The 15839-nt window shown below is 34.1% G+C and overlaps 1 protein-coding gene across 1 annotated transcript; it reads left to right on the top strand.

Moving 5' to 3' along the window:
* Positions 1-2034: 2034 nt before the first annotated feature.
* LOC132156727 (transmembrane protein 87A-like) lies at positions 2035-12218 on the top strand. Its single transcript, XM_059565710.1, has 20 exons — positions 2035-2246; positions 3153-3213; positions 3752-3843; positions 3932-4066; positions 6106-6162; positions 6254-6307; positions 6403-6496; positions 6581-6642; positions 6896-7079; positions 7463-7562; positions 8235-8328; positions 8974-9045; positions 10036-10144; positions 10226-10284; positions 10364-10467; positions 10548-10621; positions 10749-10819; positions 11057-11109; positions 11224-11254; positions 11795-12218. The coding sequence occupies exons 1-20, from the start codon at positions 2109-2111 to the stop codon at positions 11834-11836; spliced, it is 1686 nt and encodes a 561-aa protein (XP_059421693.1). The 5' UTR covers positions 2035-2108; the 3' UTR covers positions 11837-12218.
* The last annotated feature ends 3621 nt before the right edge of the window (positions 12219-15839 follow it).

Below are 15839 nucleotides of genomic sequence, written 5' to 3'. Positions count from 1 at the left end.
TCAAATCCATCATAAATGTATATTTGTTTAGATCAGTTTTGGGCTGTTTTAGCTTGTAAACTGTGCTTGATCTGTACCTATTTTTCTCTCCTGATTCAGACCAGACAGCTTTCTTACTGGAGAAAGATTATGGATTCGTATTTTAGCCAGAAGCAATGCTTTGAAGTTAAAAACATCTTTTTGGATTTGTTAATGACAAGTCAATGCGTTTATGAAATACTTACATTACTTGTGGATTATTATTGTGATATTTGGACTATAATTCTGACGGCACCCATTCACTGCAGAGGATACATTGTTGAGCAAAAAATATATTTATTTAATGTTAATAACATTTTACAGTATTACTGTTTTAACTGTATTTTGGTCAAATAAATGCAGCTTTAGTCAGAGACATATTTCAAAATAATAAAAAATTCGTACCAACTCCTAGAATTTGAACAGTAGTGTATGCAAATCTCTCTGGCAACAAATGTCTTGATTTCATCTCTTGCTAAATGTAAAAAATGTTTGCCCTCATACAGCATCTCACAGTTGCACAGAAACACGGTGGACCCTAACCCTGCCTGGTGGCTGAACACTTTACCATGGTGTTATTTTTGCCTTAATGCATGTTGAAGTACAGAGCGCAAAACTGTGATGCTCCAAATGTTAGAAAACAAGTCCTGTTTTTTCTGAAGTGATTAAGTTTATAATGTTATTATCATCAGGAGTAAAATTAAGCTACAGTACATTGTGACTTTAAGCTTTTTTGTGAACTTTGTTTTTGCACAGAACCTAATTTGTATATAAGATATACATTTTGTAAATATAAAGGACACAGTGTTTTTTATATTTAGTGATTTTTACATTTTAACTTGGAAGTTAAACTGAGTCTTTAGAGAAATATACAGAAGTTTTTAAACGTGTGAAGTATTTTTATTACTGTACCTTCTGATTGAGGTACACCGATTAACTGCATTAATTTGAGGTCGAGAGTGTACAATTAATGAACAATATTTTATTAAATACTGCTAACAAAATAAAGTTTGTTTTAAAGTGCTGCCATAAATGTTATATGAAATGATAACTTGGTCTAGTAATACTCTGAATGAGCCATTTGTTCATATTTAAATGTAATATTAAAAGCTGTTACCTGGAAAAGTTGTCTTTTGGATTTCAGTGTCAATACCATTTACTGTAAGCAATAAATATAATTTATTTCATGCAGTTAAATATAAATATAAAACATTTGAATGCATGTTTAAATAACATATTTGATTAAACAAATATTTAGGAAAAGGAGTCATTTTGCAGTTGCTGTCTTATAGGAGCTCATTAGCGGGGAAATCTTTTGTCAGGTTTAATAAAAAAGAAATCAGAAAAAATTGGCTATATGCGCTCCGAAGTCCTGATCTGAATCAAATCATTAAACATCTCAAAGACATCTAATAAACGTCTATTTGACATCTGATAAGAAACGTAGGCCTACTTGTATTGAAATAAAATTAAACACACATTGCAGCACATAAATAAAACTAAAAGGTGACAAAAATGGAAAGACTTGGAGAATTAAATTGGTTCTCGTTTCAGGATGTCGCTCTTCATTATTTCTTACTGTGATGTAGCCCTAATATTTTTTCTAATTTATATATTTTATTATATACATTTATATTATATACATTTTTTCTCAGGTACATTAGGCAGTGTTAAAGATAAAATAAAAATCACTGCGTGCTGCTATCCGAGCAATCATTTGTATAAAAAATAAGCATTTTGTATGTCTGATTTGGTTTATAAGGGCTATTCTATTTTTTTTTTAAGAACACATTCCACAGAGCGTGCTTCGTTCACATGGAAAGAGTTATAGGCTAAAGAAGAATCATGCGCATTAAAAGATGACAAAGACTAACATAACTAATCTATCTAATATATCTGTATTAAGTAGTAAGACACTGATATTAAAAGCCAAATTTAGTGTTCACCGTGCTTATGGTGATGCATAGGCTACTTTTCGCGAGGGTCTGGGACTGTACGCGCACCGTCCTCTTTTTTGACGGCATGACGTGTCAGGTGTGTGCGCGCGTGAGAGAGAGAGCGCGTGTGCGCGCGCGACCGTCTCAGTAAACATGGCCGACAGAAGCCGCAGGTGGATGCAGAGCAGCTGCCTTTTGCTCTTTTTTATCCCATTTCTCCTCATCACTTCATCATTAAATGGAGTAATTGCCGCTCCGGAGATTGGCCTGTGGACTATTACAGTCCTTAGTGTGAGTGTGGATGATGTTTATGATGATAAATTGATGAAAACGAGCGACGAGTCCAAGCGCTAACAGCTAGCATTAAATAACAGTGCATCTTTAGTTATGGATTAAGTGAAGTTTTAACGTTGCAATTTGTAAGACAACCTCTAGAAATTAATGACAAGTTATAAGGCAGCTGTCAGAGTCATTAAAATGATGAAACACGGTTAAACTTTGTCCAAATGCTGTGTTTGCATTAAGACTAGCTCAGTGCTGCATGTTGCAGCAGCTCCACAAAACATAAGACTGTCTCTTTTTTTATTTTTTATTAATATTTTTAGTCAGGTTTTACCCATTTGATCAACATATAGTTTTTAATCCTTTAAACCATGTTTTTAACCATTTACCATTTAGTATGACGACTTTTTCTTTTGTTTTAATATGCTGAATGACAAATGGAAAGTTATTTCACCATTTATTAAGTTAATTGAAACTAAAGTAGACATTTAACTTGCATATAACATGCATTTTATGAATGTAAAATCTCTTTTGTAAATTGCATGTGATGCATGGTGTTGAGAGAACAAAGAACATCTGTTACTGTTAATGATAGCAATAAATGTAGCCTGTTACTGCAGTTTAAAATACAAACTGAGGATTTTACTCCATATTCAGTATAAAGGAATCAGTTGCATTTAATTTTGTTTGGCATTGAGCTGTGACGCTGTCACCTTTGATTGTCCATATGATCTCTGTAAAGTTTGTGACAGGGTCTTATCAAATATTTAAAGGCCTGTCTATTATTTCCACTGAGGTTTCTATTGTGTGCTACTGTAAGACAACGCCAAAACACATGTTTAATTTACTACTGAAACACTTTCTACTGGAAAAACTGTTGAAAAATTTGACAATGTGTTTTCTTCTCTTTTGCAGACATCAAGACCTTTATTGTTGAGGAAAGCCATGTATAAGGACACTGATATTCGATTAAGAGGTGTCTAATGTTGTTATTTCTGCATAGACTGAAGATAAAGCTTAAAGGAATAATCCATAATTTTTTTTTTTTTTACATTTACTCATCCTCAGGCCGTCCAAGATATAGATGAGTTTGTTTCTTCATCAGAACAGTTTTTGAGAAATGTAGCATTGCATCACTTGCTCACCAACGGATGCTCTGGAGTGAATGGGTGCCGTCAGAATACGAGGCCAAACAGCTGATAAAAACATCTTTCCAGTCCATCAAGACGTTTTAACTTAAAACCATTGCTTCTGGCCAAAATATGAGTCCATAAAAGGAAGCAATGTTGTTATTGTGATGTTTTTATCAGCTGACGGCACCCATTCGCTGCAGAGGATCAGTGGATGAGCAAGTGATGTGATGCTACATTTCTCCAAACCTGACATCTTGGATGACCTGAGGATGGGTACATTTCCAGCAAATGTTCATTTTTGGTTGATCTACTTACTCCTTTAATAAACACGTGTCCTGTATTGATTGTCTAGCGAAATAAGGATCTCGTTTCTCCTTGCAGTGTCATCATTCAGTTGTCCGGAGGAAGTGAGGTTCTCCATTCAGTGGTTTCTAAAATACTACCCCTGTCACAATGAGTACAACAATATTGAAGTGAGTGGTAGCCGTTTGCTTCTAAAATCCTTAAAGCATGCATGTGATACTCTTTGTGTGTTTATCATTTGTTTATTTGCTCGCTCAGGAGATGTATGAAAAGACGCCACAGATTCGAGGAAACAGTATGGACCCGAGCCCTCACAGACCAGGAGAGTTTATTCGGCACAAATACAGGGAGATATCCTGCCGCAGCGACATGCACATGTTCCCCATGCTCAATGTACGTTCACACTGCTTGATTTCAGTCAGTAGTATATGCTATACTTTCAGCCTGACCTATTTCTGTCACCTTTATTGAGAAAAATAAGCCACGGTCAGTGTTTTTAGCATTATTAATATTTGATTATATTCCACCATATTTATTAATATTTTGAATAGGATTTTAATTTTATGCCCTTCAGGTTTTATTCTAATTTGAGTCATTTTGTTATCTGCTTTTGGCATTTATATTTGTTTTATATGTATGTGCATTGTGTGTGTGTGTGTGTGTGTATATATATATATATATATATATATATATATATATATATATATATATATATATACACAGTACAGACCAAAAGTTTGGACACACCTTCTCATTCAAAGAGTTTTCTTTATTTTCATGACTATGAAAATTGTAGAGTCACACTGAAGGCATCAAAACTATGAATTAACACATGTGGAATAATATATGGAATTATATACATTAAAAAAAAGTGTGAAACAACTGAAAATATGTCATATTGTAGGTTCTTCAAAGTATCCATCTTTTGCTTTGATTACTGCTTTGCACACTCTTGGCATTCTCTTGATGAGCTTCAAGAGGTAGTCACCTGAAATGGTCTTCCAACAGTTCCCCGAGAGATGCTTAGCACTTGTTGGCCCTTTTGCCTTCTGTCTGCGGTCCAGCTCACCCCTAAACCATCTGGATTGGGTTCAGGTCCGGTGACTGTGGAGGCCAGGTCATCTGGCGCAGCACCCCATCACTCTCCTTCTTGCTCAAATAGCCCTTGATGCCTTCAGTGTGACTCTACAATTTTCATAGACATGAAAATAAAGAAAACTCTTTGAATGAGAAGGTGTGTCCAAACTTTTGGTTTGTACTGTATGTATGTGTATATATATATATATATATATATATATATATATATATATATATATATATATATATATATATATATATATATATACACACAGTACAGACCAAAAGTTTGGAAACATTACTATTTTTAATGTTTTTGAAAGAAGTTTCTTTTGCTCATCAAGCCTGCATTTATTTGATCAAAAATACAGAAAAATTTTTAATATTGTGATATATTATTACACTTTAAAATAATTATTTTTAAATTTATTATACTTTAAATTATCATTTATTTCTGTGATGCAAAGCTGAATTTTTAGGATCATTATCACATGATCCTTTAGAAATCATTCTAATATGATGATTCATTATTATAATAACAATATACACTACTGGTCAGTCATTTGGGGTCAGTAATTTTTTTTTCTTTTTTTTTTTTTAATAAAATCAATACTTTTATTCAGCAAGGATGTGTTAAATTGATAAAAAGTGATAGTAAAGAAAATATATTATTAGAATTTTTATTTTGAATAAATGCAGTTCTTTTTAACCTTTTATTCATCAAATATATTAGACAGCAGAACTGTTTCCAACACTTAAAATAAATCAGAATATTAGAATGATTTCTAAAGGATCATGTGATAGACTGGATGTTACATGTGACACTGAAGGCTGGAGGAATGATGCTGAAAATTCAGCTTTGCATCACAGGAATATATTTTTTTTTAAGTATATTCAAATAGAAAACTATTATTTTAAGTTGTAATAATATTTCACAATATTACTGTTTTTTTCTGTATTTTTGATCAAATAAATGCAGGCTTGATGAGCAGAAGAAACTTCTTTCAAAAACATAAAAAATAGAAATGTTTCCAAACTTTTGGTCTGTACTGTATATATATATATATATATATATATATATATATATATATATATATATATATATACATATACATATACATACACACACACACACACACACATACATACATTAAAATAATGGTTTCTATTTCAATATCCTTCAAAAAATATTATTTCTGTGATGCAAGGCCATTTCTCCAGTCTTCAGTGTCAATGATCCTTACATTAGAAATCATTCTAATATGCTAATTCATTATTCATTATTAATCTTGATTTCATAATTGCAGCATAATTGTTCAGTGTTGTCTATTGTATTTTTTCTTTCTTTTTTGCAGAAATCAAAAGCAGAGCCTAAACCCGTGAGCCCGAATCAGTTGGAAGGCGAGTTAGAGGTAAAACTGCTGAATAACGTTCCTGTTTCAAAAGCTGCTTGTTTTCAAACAACTCAAAAAGAGTAATATTGTTCTTTGGTTTTGACATAAGGATGGGAGTTTCACCAGTTCTTCTGTTGCTGAGGCTGGTTCCTACAGACCGATGGTAAAACATTCTGAGATAGAATATATGGGGTGTTTGGCAACAGCAATAAATTGAGGGTTTGTTGAGTAATGCACATCATTTTTTTGGTGGCAAAGGAACATGTGATTGCTACGACCTGGAGGGACGGGCCTTACCTGCTGGTAGTGCAGATCAATTCAACAAAACAGGATGCCAACTGGAATTTAACCTGTAGGCCTAACGACCTTATCTGCTCTTATCATATGAATATGTAGCTGTTTCTGGCTTATGAATCTTATCTGAACTGTGTTTCAGTCAGTGTTGTGATGAAGGGAACCCACGGCTATCTCTCTGTCACCGAATGGCCTCTCATGATCGTAAGTAGTTTAGATGCTCTTTTATCAGCGTTATATGATGGGTTTTTAAAGCTGGATCTGGAGACCACATCAGGGACTCAAAGGAGTGCATTTATTGAATATTGCATTTATAAACGTATTGTATATTTATTATATGTCTTATATAAAAGAATAAGTTAACAACCGACAACAATCCAATCAATTCCTGATAGACAAAATTCTATTATAATATTTTACATGATTTCGTATGTTTTTCTCCCTCTCTTTTTCTCAGTTCTACATGGTGATGTGTGTGGTGTACATCCTGTACGCTCTTCTCTGGTTCGTCTGGGCATCCTGCTACTGGAAAGACCTGCTGAGGATCCAGTTCTGGATTGCTGGAGTCATATTCTTGGGCATGATAGAGAAAGCCGTCTTCTGTGCTGAATATCAGAACACGAACAACGTGGGCTCAGCATGTTAGTCAAAAAATATACTCTCTATTCCTCGGTTTAAACTGTTACATTCACCTACGATGGCCTAACTCATTTCTGTACCCTTAAAACTGTCTGAATGTCATGGCATATAAAGATAGATAAAACAGTGTAATCTAAAATCTTTTCGTAAGTTTAGTGCATAGGCTGCATTTATTAGATCAAAAATACAATATTTTGAGGTTTTGGTTTGAAACACAAAGTGTCACAATAACTTTTGTCTTCATTTTTAACATTAGATAGATGTTTTATTTTGTCAGTTAATATGTGACCCTTCTTTAAAGCCTCAAAATTGAATCTTTCTTTAAAATGAGTGACATATGTTTTCCCGTGTGTTTAAAAGTTGAATCTCTCTGTCTTCTCTCCAGCTCAGGGTCTGCTGATCTTTGCTGAGCTCATCTCTGCTCTGAAGAGGACTCTGGCCCGTTTGCTCGTCGTCATCGTCAGTCTGGGCTACGGCATTGTCAAGTGAGTAATGAAAGCATCGATCAGCAGGGTTCAGGATCATTTAGGGAATAGTTCACCCCCCAAAAAAGAAAAGTTGGTGATAATGTAATACATCCAAGATGTAGATGAGTTTCTTTCTTCATCTGATTTGAAGAAATGTAGCAGGACAGAGAGAGAGAGAGAGACACCGAGAGAGAGCGAGCCGTTTTCAAACAACACGAGCGCTGTCTTGCTCTCTCTCCCTCGCGCATATTAATCAATTGACACGATGGTGTCGATGTTTAAATCATTTAAAATGAGAATGTAAGTGTGCTCACCCCATTTTTGTTTGTAAGAAAAAATATCGCAATATATATCGCAGAAAAATAAAATATAGCAATGTCATTTTTTCCCAATATCGTGCAGCCCTACTTCAAACCATTTCTTTCATCTAAAATACAAATCCGTAATATTGCCTATTCAAGTAAAAAAACAAAAAAAACAAAAACAAATCACGTCTGAATCAGGAGACAAATATGTACAGATTGAGCACCATTTACAAGCAAAACCATGTTTCTAAACAAATAACTATTAAATATTTTGATGTGAGAGGACAATAGGGGAGAACATGTTTTTGCATTATGAATTATGATGTTTGGGTGAACTATACCGTTGAGTGGTTTTAGAGACAATGATGTTTTTGTGTTTTCTCAGGCCGCGTTTGGGCACCGTCATGCACAGAGTGGTGGGTCTGGGTGTGCTTTACTTCATGTTTGCTGCAGTTGAGGGCATTCTGAGGATCACTGGGGTAAAGCTGACATCCTGGTTCTTTTTAAATCATTTTGTTGAGCAGTTGCATATTATAAGCAGCCATTTTGTCAAATAACCATCAGTAATGAGATGTGATTTAAACGTGTTTGTTGTCAGTAATGAGTGTGATGGGTGTTGATCTGTAAGGGTCGAGATAATGGACAAGCACTCGTCACATACATTATACTAGCTGTGTTTGATTCTTCTGCTCTCTGGTTCATATCCTTCTGATGGGCCTATCAAGCCTGTTCGATTATAAAGACTTCATTTAGTTAACAGAATTATACCATACCAACCAGATTGTGAAGGGATGATTCTGTCATCTTTAAGTCACGTTCTGAACACGGAAGATATGTTGAAGAATGTTGGTATCCAAACATAAGCCATTGATTTTCATTGTATATTTGTCCAAGTCAATGGGAACCAAAACGGTTTGGTTGCTAGCATTATTCATTGTTGCAAGAATTTTTATTTTTGAGTGAACTTTATAACCATATCGTTGAAAACCATTTAAAAGGTGCTTATTGCTTTTAGTGTAATTTTTAGTTTGATTGTCGTTTGTGTTTCAGTTGTTGTAGTGGTGAAGGACTGATCCTACTGTTCCCTATTCCTTATTTTTCCCGCCTCTGTGCATCTCTCTCAGGCTAAAGACTCTGACCTGACCCTGCTAGCCAACATTCCCCTGGCTCTGCTTGACTCTTCTCTGTGTTGGTGGATATCCTTTTGGGACGCTGTGTGTGTGTCTTTGCCCCTGCATAGTCTGTCTGTTGGGCAGTATTTTATTCCTGCATGATGCCTTATTTATGGAGCTCTTGTTTTATTTTCTTATTTGCCTTTTATACCGGAAGACTTTCTTACGAAGCATGATGCTACAAAAAAATATTGATCATTTTCAGCATTATATCTATGCCTATGTGCAATGTTGTTTATTAACATAGACGTTCAGAATGTGTTTACTGTAAATATCCAGTGAAAGATGGTGCAAGTTATCACTACAAATATGCTATTAAATTAAGATTTTTTTAAAAATAAATATATATTTTTATTCAGCAGGGATGCATTAAATTTATCCAAAGTGACAGTAAAGACATTTAAATTGGTAAATTTCTATTTCAAATAAAATTAAACTTGATTAAAACCACATTTTTCATAAAAGCACAATTGTTTCTAGCACTGATAATAATTAGAAATGTTTCTTGAGCAGCAGATCAGCATATTATTCTGATTTCTGAAGATCACGTGACACTGAAGACTGGAGGAATGATGCTGAAAATTCAGCTTTGATCACAGGAATAAATATCCTATTTGAAATATATTAAAAAATTAAAAAATAATTATTTCAAATGACAACTATTTCAAATTTTAACTATTTTTCATCAAATAAATGAAGCCGTGGTGAAAACCCTTAGCTTTATTGATAGTAAAACAACACAACTTTGATCAACAACTGCATGGCCAAACATAATATTTTAATATTATATATAATATTTAACTACATTATAAATAATATGCATGTCATATTATAATACATATAATAGTAGAAACAGTGTAGTAGTTGCATATTTTCAACAGTAATCTGTGAATAATATAAGATTCTGTCTGTGGTAATTAGCAGCATGCTACATAGGAATTATTAGGTTATGTTAACTTATTATATTTCTAGACTTATGGTCCTGTAAATCTCGATTCCTTGACTATATCTCACATATTTGTCAGTCTGGCACAAACCATTAAGACTCTGAAACTCAGAAGAAACCCAGTGAAGCTGTCTTTGTACAGACACTTCACCAACACGCTCATCTTTGCTGTTCTCGGTGAGTAAAAGCAGGAAATGTGGCTGAATACAGTGAAATGGTTAAACCCAGTCGAGGTGACTGATATCTACCGTGTTTCAGCCTCCATTATTTTCATGGTTTGGACAACGAAGAAGTTCCGGTTAGCAGACTGTCAGGCGGTGAGTATCTGAACTCTCTCTGCTCTGATCGGAGCAGAACCAAATGATTTCATACTGGTTCCTGTGTGTTTCTGCGCAGGACTGGATGGAGCTGTGGGTGGATGATGCTTTCTGGAGGTTCCTCTTCTCCATCATACTGCTGGTCATCATGTTTCTGTGGCGGCCGTCTGCCAACAATCAAAGGCAAGCATGTCCTAGTCAGCCGTCTTGTTCTGTATCTTCTAAAGCAGCGTCCTGACCGCATGCATGTGCTCTGTGTCTAGGTATGCGTACACACCGCTTATTGATGACTCAGACGACGAGGAGATTGAAGAGTTCCTGGTGTCTGCAAACATCGGTCAGTCACTTTTTTGTGTGTCTGTATGTCTTGAGGTTTTCACTGTAGGTCTATGTTATTGCACTGTATTGGAAACATTGTTATATGAAAATTGTGGGTTAATTAATATGCACCTATTCATCCTCAGCTGATGGGATAAAGTTGAGGGCGGCTAAGACAGAAACCAATGGAACTGTGAAGCCTGCAGCAGCCAATCAGGTCAGTGTTAATTTGTTTTATTTTAATAATATTTAAGTTGTTTTTTAAGAAATCATTTTATGCTGCATGATTACAAATAGATTGATTAGAAGTGGCCATAAAAACACCTATAATGATAAAAAGAAAAAAGTTATGTTCTTCTGAACTTTTTTTCCCTCAATAAATAAAATTGAGAATCGTCAATAAATAAAACCATAAATGTTATATAAAAAAAAACATATTATTTGATTGTTTCAGGATGAAGATTTGAAGTGGGTGGAGGAGAATATTCCTACCTCTCTGTCTGATGTGTAGGTCGTCTTCTGTTTGATAAAAACACACATACACTCCCTCTGCTGTTAGCAAGAAAAAGCTTCCCATGTAAATTTGTAATTATTCACACAATTATTCGCTTTTATTTTCAGAGCTCTTCCTGTTCTTCTTGACTCAGATGAGGTATGCAAAACTTTATTTCTATCTTAATTTTGCTTTGTTGTTAATTTAAGGTTTTAAGTTTTAGTCTTAGTTTTTTTTTGTTGTTGTTGTTTACGTGTTCTTCTGAAATGCATGGTATACGTTGGGGATACTGTTTCATTACTTTAAATAAAATAAGTGTTAACCTAAAATACATAATAGAACTTATTTTATTTCAGCTATTTGCCTATGCAAAGATTTTATTTTAGTTTAATCACCAAAAATCTACATTTTCAGTTTTTGTTTTTGGGTCAACTAAAATAAATAAAATAACAACAAAACTCTATAGAAATACCAAAAAAAAACACAAAAATAAACAGCAACATAACCATCTTTAACATGAAAATTAACATGGAAAATAGAAAATCATTCAAAATCTTAATAAAATCATCACTGCAGTATCTGATGCACTAAAATAGCATTGTCTAGTTTGCGTTGTTTAATTCACTTTCATGTGTTTGTGGAACATTTACATCAGCCGTCATGAATAAGTGAGTTAATTAAGGCCTGTTTCTCACACAGGAGATCATGACCACCAAGTATGAGATGTCTAAGATGGAGTGAGTTTGAGAAAGCGCTGCGGCTGAAGCAGACCTCCAGAGATCTCGCAGCTGCTGTAAACGCCATCTGACCCTCACCGGAGAGAGTCACAGACTCAGACTGCTTCCTTCCTTTGGTCCGGAGGGTTGGCGGCTTTTGGGTAAATTGAAGGAATCGTGCTGAAGAGGTGGACGCATCCTAGCTGATCTAGAATCAATGCTTCCTGAACTTTGTTGAGGTGTTACCTCTCTTCTTCTTTTTTTCCTGTTTTTTCCTGAACTGTTCAAACGTCCAGAAGACTTAAACGTCATCATCAATCTACAAGAGATCTATGTTTATAAACTTTTGTGAAGACAAACCTGTCAGAATTGTGAGCGAGTATTCAAATGGGTGAAACCATTCTTAGTGCTGGTTTTTTGTTTTGTTTTGGTGTGTGTGTGTGTGTGTGTGTGTGTGTGTGTGTGTGTGTGTGTGTGTGTGTGTGTGTGTGTGTGTGTGTGTGTGTGTGTGTGTGTGTGTGTGTGTGTGTGTGTGTGTGTGTGTGTGTGTGTGTGTGTGTGTGTGTGTGTGTGTGTGTGTGTGTGTGTGTGTGTGTGTGTGTGTGTGTTACTCCATCCTGAAAAACACTGAACTTCAATTTGACCAAAACGTCTTCTCCGTTTCTGTAAGTTAGTCTTTGGCTGTATATAAAGTGTTATTTCAGACGTTTTTTCTATGTTTTCAGCACATGATGTGAATAGGACAATGTCTGTTGGTGTGTCCGATTTGTTTGTGAGATTGTGCAGGGAGTAATTGAAATAGGCCGAATGATTCATAATATATTCTGATTAATTGTAAAGTTGTTTAGTTTTGTAGAGAGCCCACCTTAACTTTTCTCACTTAAAAGGAAAATTCACCTCAAAATTAAATAAAATAAAACTGTTATTTAGTCACCTTCGCGTTGACCCAAACCTGCATGCTGTTATTTATGGAAGATTGTTTTGGCCACAAGAATAAAAAAAAAAAAAAAGTAAATGCATCTTTTTATTTTATAATTCAGCATTTTCTCACACTTCTGAGATATAAACAAGATATACACTTTCTAGCAATTTTTTTTAGTTGAGTTGAAATGTAGCGCATTTTATGATGCATTTTTTTTGGCGCTTGGACATTAATTGTATGCAAAGAAGTAGCATAAAGACTTTCATTTGAAGTAGTGCTATCAAACAATTAATCACGATGAATCGCATCCAAAATAAAAATTTTTGTTCACATTGTGTACTGTGTATGGTTTATAATGTGTATATATAAGTTCAAACACATGCATGTATATATTTAAGAAAAATATGCTATGTTTATATATTAAATATATATATAACATTAAACATAATGTAAATATAAATGTATATACATAAATATTTTCAAAATATATACTATATATGCATATTAAATAAACACAATACAAATACATATAGTATGTAAACAAAAACTTTTATTTTGGATGCGATTAATCGTTTGACCGCGCTAATTTGAAGATACATAGATTATGGATTTGAAACAACAAGGTGGCTTTTTTATTGTTTGGGTGAAATATTATTTTAAATGCATTCGTTTTTCTCTTTAAGGGAAAGTGTATGTATCTTGGATCTCTGTGTAGATGCATAACTGAAGCCTTAACTCTTCAGTACTTTTTTTTATTTTTTTATCACTTGCCATTTCTGCTCTGGTCTCGGTTGTATGGAAGCATTATGGCTAGCAAAAATCATTTTGAAATGTAATATGCAAAATGAAAAAATGTTAAGGCCTTGCAAAATTGTGAGGCGTTGTGATTTATTCCTTTTATTATGTCGTATGTTGTTTTTTAAAAGGGTTCCCAATGTCCTGAAGGAGACAAAAACAAATTGTTTGATAAGACAGTTGAACTTGAAAGTGTCATTTTGTCTGTTCTGTGAAAGCTAATAGTGATAATATTAATATACACCGATTCAAGGGCGCGAGCTCTTCAATAGGCCCCGCCCACTGCTTCAGTACGAAAAATCAAAACAAAACGACATTATGTTTCATAGGTTTTATTGTCATCATCTATATTTCCAGTAAGGCCACAAGGGGGCATCCCTAACTAAATGGTAAGTACAGCAAGTCTTCTTATACTTGATCAAAACAAAGGATGTTATTCTGTCCATTTCTATATGATTTATGATACGTTCTGCGCATCCAAGCCTCAGTTTGGATGTGGAGCTTTCATTTTAACCCATCTGCTTATCTCTAATAAAATCAAAAACAAGAGTTGTGACATTATAAATGCATTTGCTGGCCGTTTTAATCAATTTCATGCATCCTCGCTGAATAAAGCATTATATAAATAGAGTTTTGCTGTTATTTTAATATAACTTGGGCCCAGTTTCACAGACAGGGCGTAGCTTTGTTTTTATAAAAATACTTTTAATAAAAACAATGTTACGTGTGTCGTGTGCATCTTGACTTGAGACAGAACAATGGCACTGACATGTTTTACGATATGTCAGAGTAAGATATTTTCAGTCGAGACTCAAACTTGCATTGTTGTCTTGAGCCTTGTCTGTAAAAACTTGGGTTTATGAACTAAACTACAATAAAATCAAATAAAACACTAAGGAATTACAGAGTATTACTAATTTTCCTCATCTATTTCTCTGGTACTTGGGCGTAAAGTTTAATAATATATATATATATATATATATATATATAATATAATTAATAATATATAAAATATTTAAAAATATATAATAAAAACTACAATTAATGAAAAAAATGAATAAAAATTACACAAACACAACAAAATTACTAAAACTTTAACTGAAATTAAATAACAATAAAAATATTCAAAATATCAATAAAACCTATAGTTTCTCAATTATGCTAAAATAACAATTGCCATAAAACATCCAGAAGTCCATAAGAGTCTTTGAGTTAATCTGTGAACGTTGAGTCTTAAACCCAGGAACATGACCAGAACTAAACACAGTCAAGATAATAATCTACTTTTCCGATGGCAAACACATGTGGTTTTACTGATGCATGACACCCAGCCTCTTACTTTGCAGTCCAGTCCCAAAAAAAGAGACTTAATTTATAAATGCACACACACTCAAACTCTGAAAGAAACACATCAACACCAGACAGGCATCACAAGCATCTCAAACTATTACAGAATCCCTATTACGGTAAATTCCTCATACAGAGTTACTGTATCATAAGGCTTCAGTCTTGAAAAGTACTGCACATATAGTGTCTGTATGCTTTCAGTGTATGGAAAAGAGCAGTGTGAACATTTTCATTCCCAGAAGAAAGCCATGCAGGTTTGGAACGACATGAGCGTGAGTAAATACTTTCTTTGCTTATCACTCCTTCCCACAAAAAATGTCGATGTTTATTGCTTGTAGTGAAAGTTAAATTATGTCTTGGGCCGTTCAGTTTTCTCTGGCAAATCTCGCTGTACTTAAAACCTTTTGAAAGCTTCAAACTGGGCCATTGGACCGAGAGCAGAGATGTTTCTCAGTGGTTATGCAAAGATTTTACAGCTGAAGTGCATTGTCATTTTAAAACAGCACCCGAGCGTCCTGTGAACATGTGCTTCTGGAAGCTTGTGGCTCTTTTGATCTTCTGAGAGAAAAGGCACTGGACAGCCACATGTGTTTAACATTAGGCCTACTGTCCATTTCTCTTTCATGCAAACACGCAATTGACAAACACTGAGAAATACACTTTAATTTCCTGATTGTTATTGGTCCCTGCATTCTTCTTAAGGTCATATCACTGGTCACATGTTAACTTGACAATCGATTTTGATGACTAACCAGCGATTTCTGGACATTTTTGCATTTTCAGGAATCATTTAATCTAAAATATGAGATCGCTCCACCCCGAAGTGGGAGTTTAGTATCTTTTCTGCTCATGAAGGATGCATTTATTTGATAAACCATACCATAAAAACCATAATATTGTGAAATATTATCACCATTTTAAATATGTTTTTTTATTTAATTATATTTCTAAATGTAAGTTATTC

The sequence above is a fragment of the Carassius carassius genome, chromosome 14 (assembly GCF_963082965.1).
Source record: "Carassius carassius chromosome 14, fCarCar2.1, whole genome shotgun sequence".
In the NCBI taxonomy this organism is placed as follows: domain Eukaryota; kingdom Metazoa; phylum Chordata; class Actinopteri; order Cypriniformes; family Cyprinidae; genus Carassius; species Carassius carassius.
The sequence above is the reverse complement of the archived record's forward strand: the minus strand, read 5'-3'. Positions and strand labels throughout refer to the sequence as shown.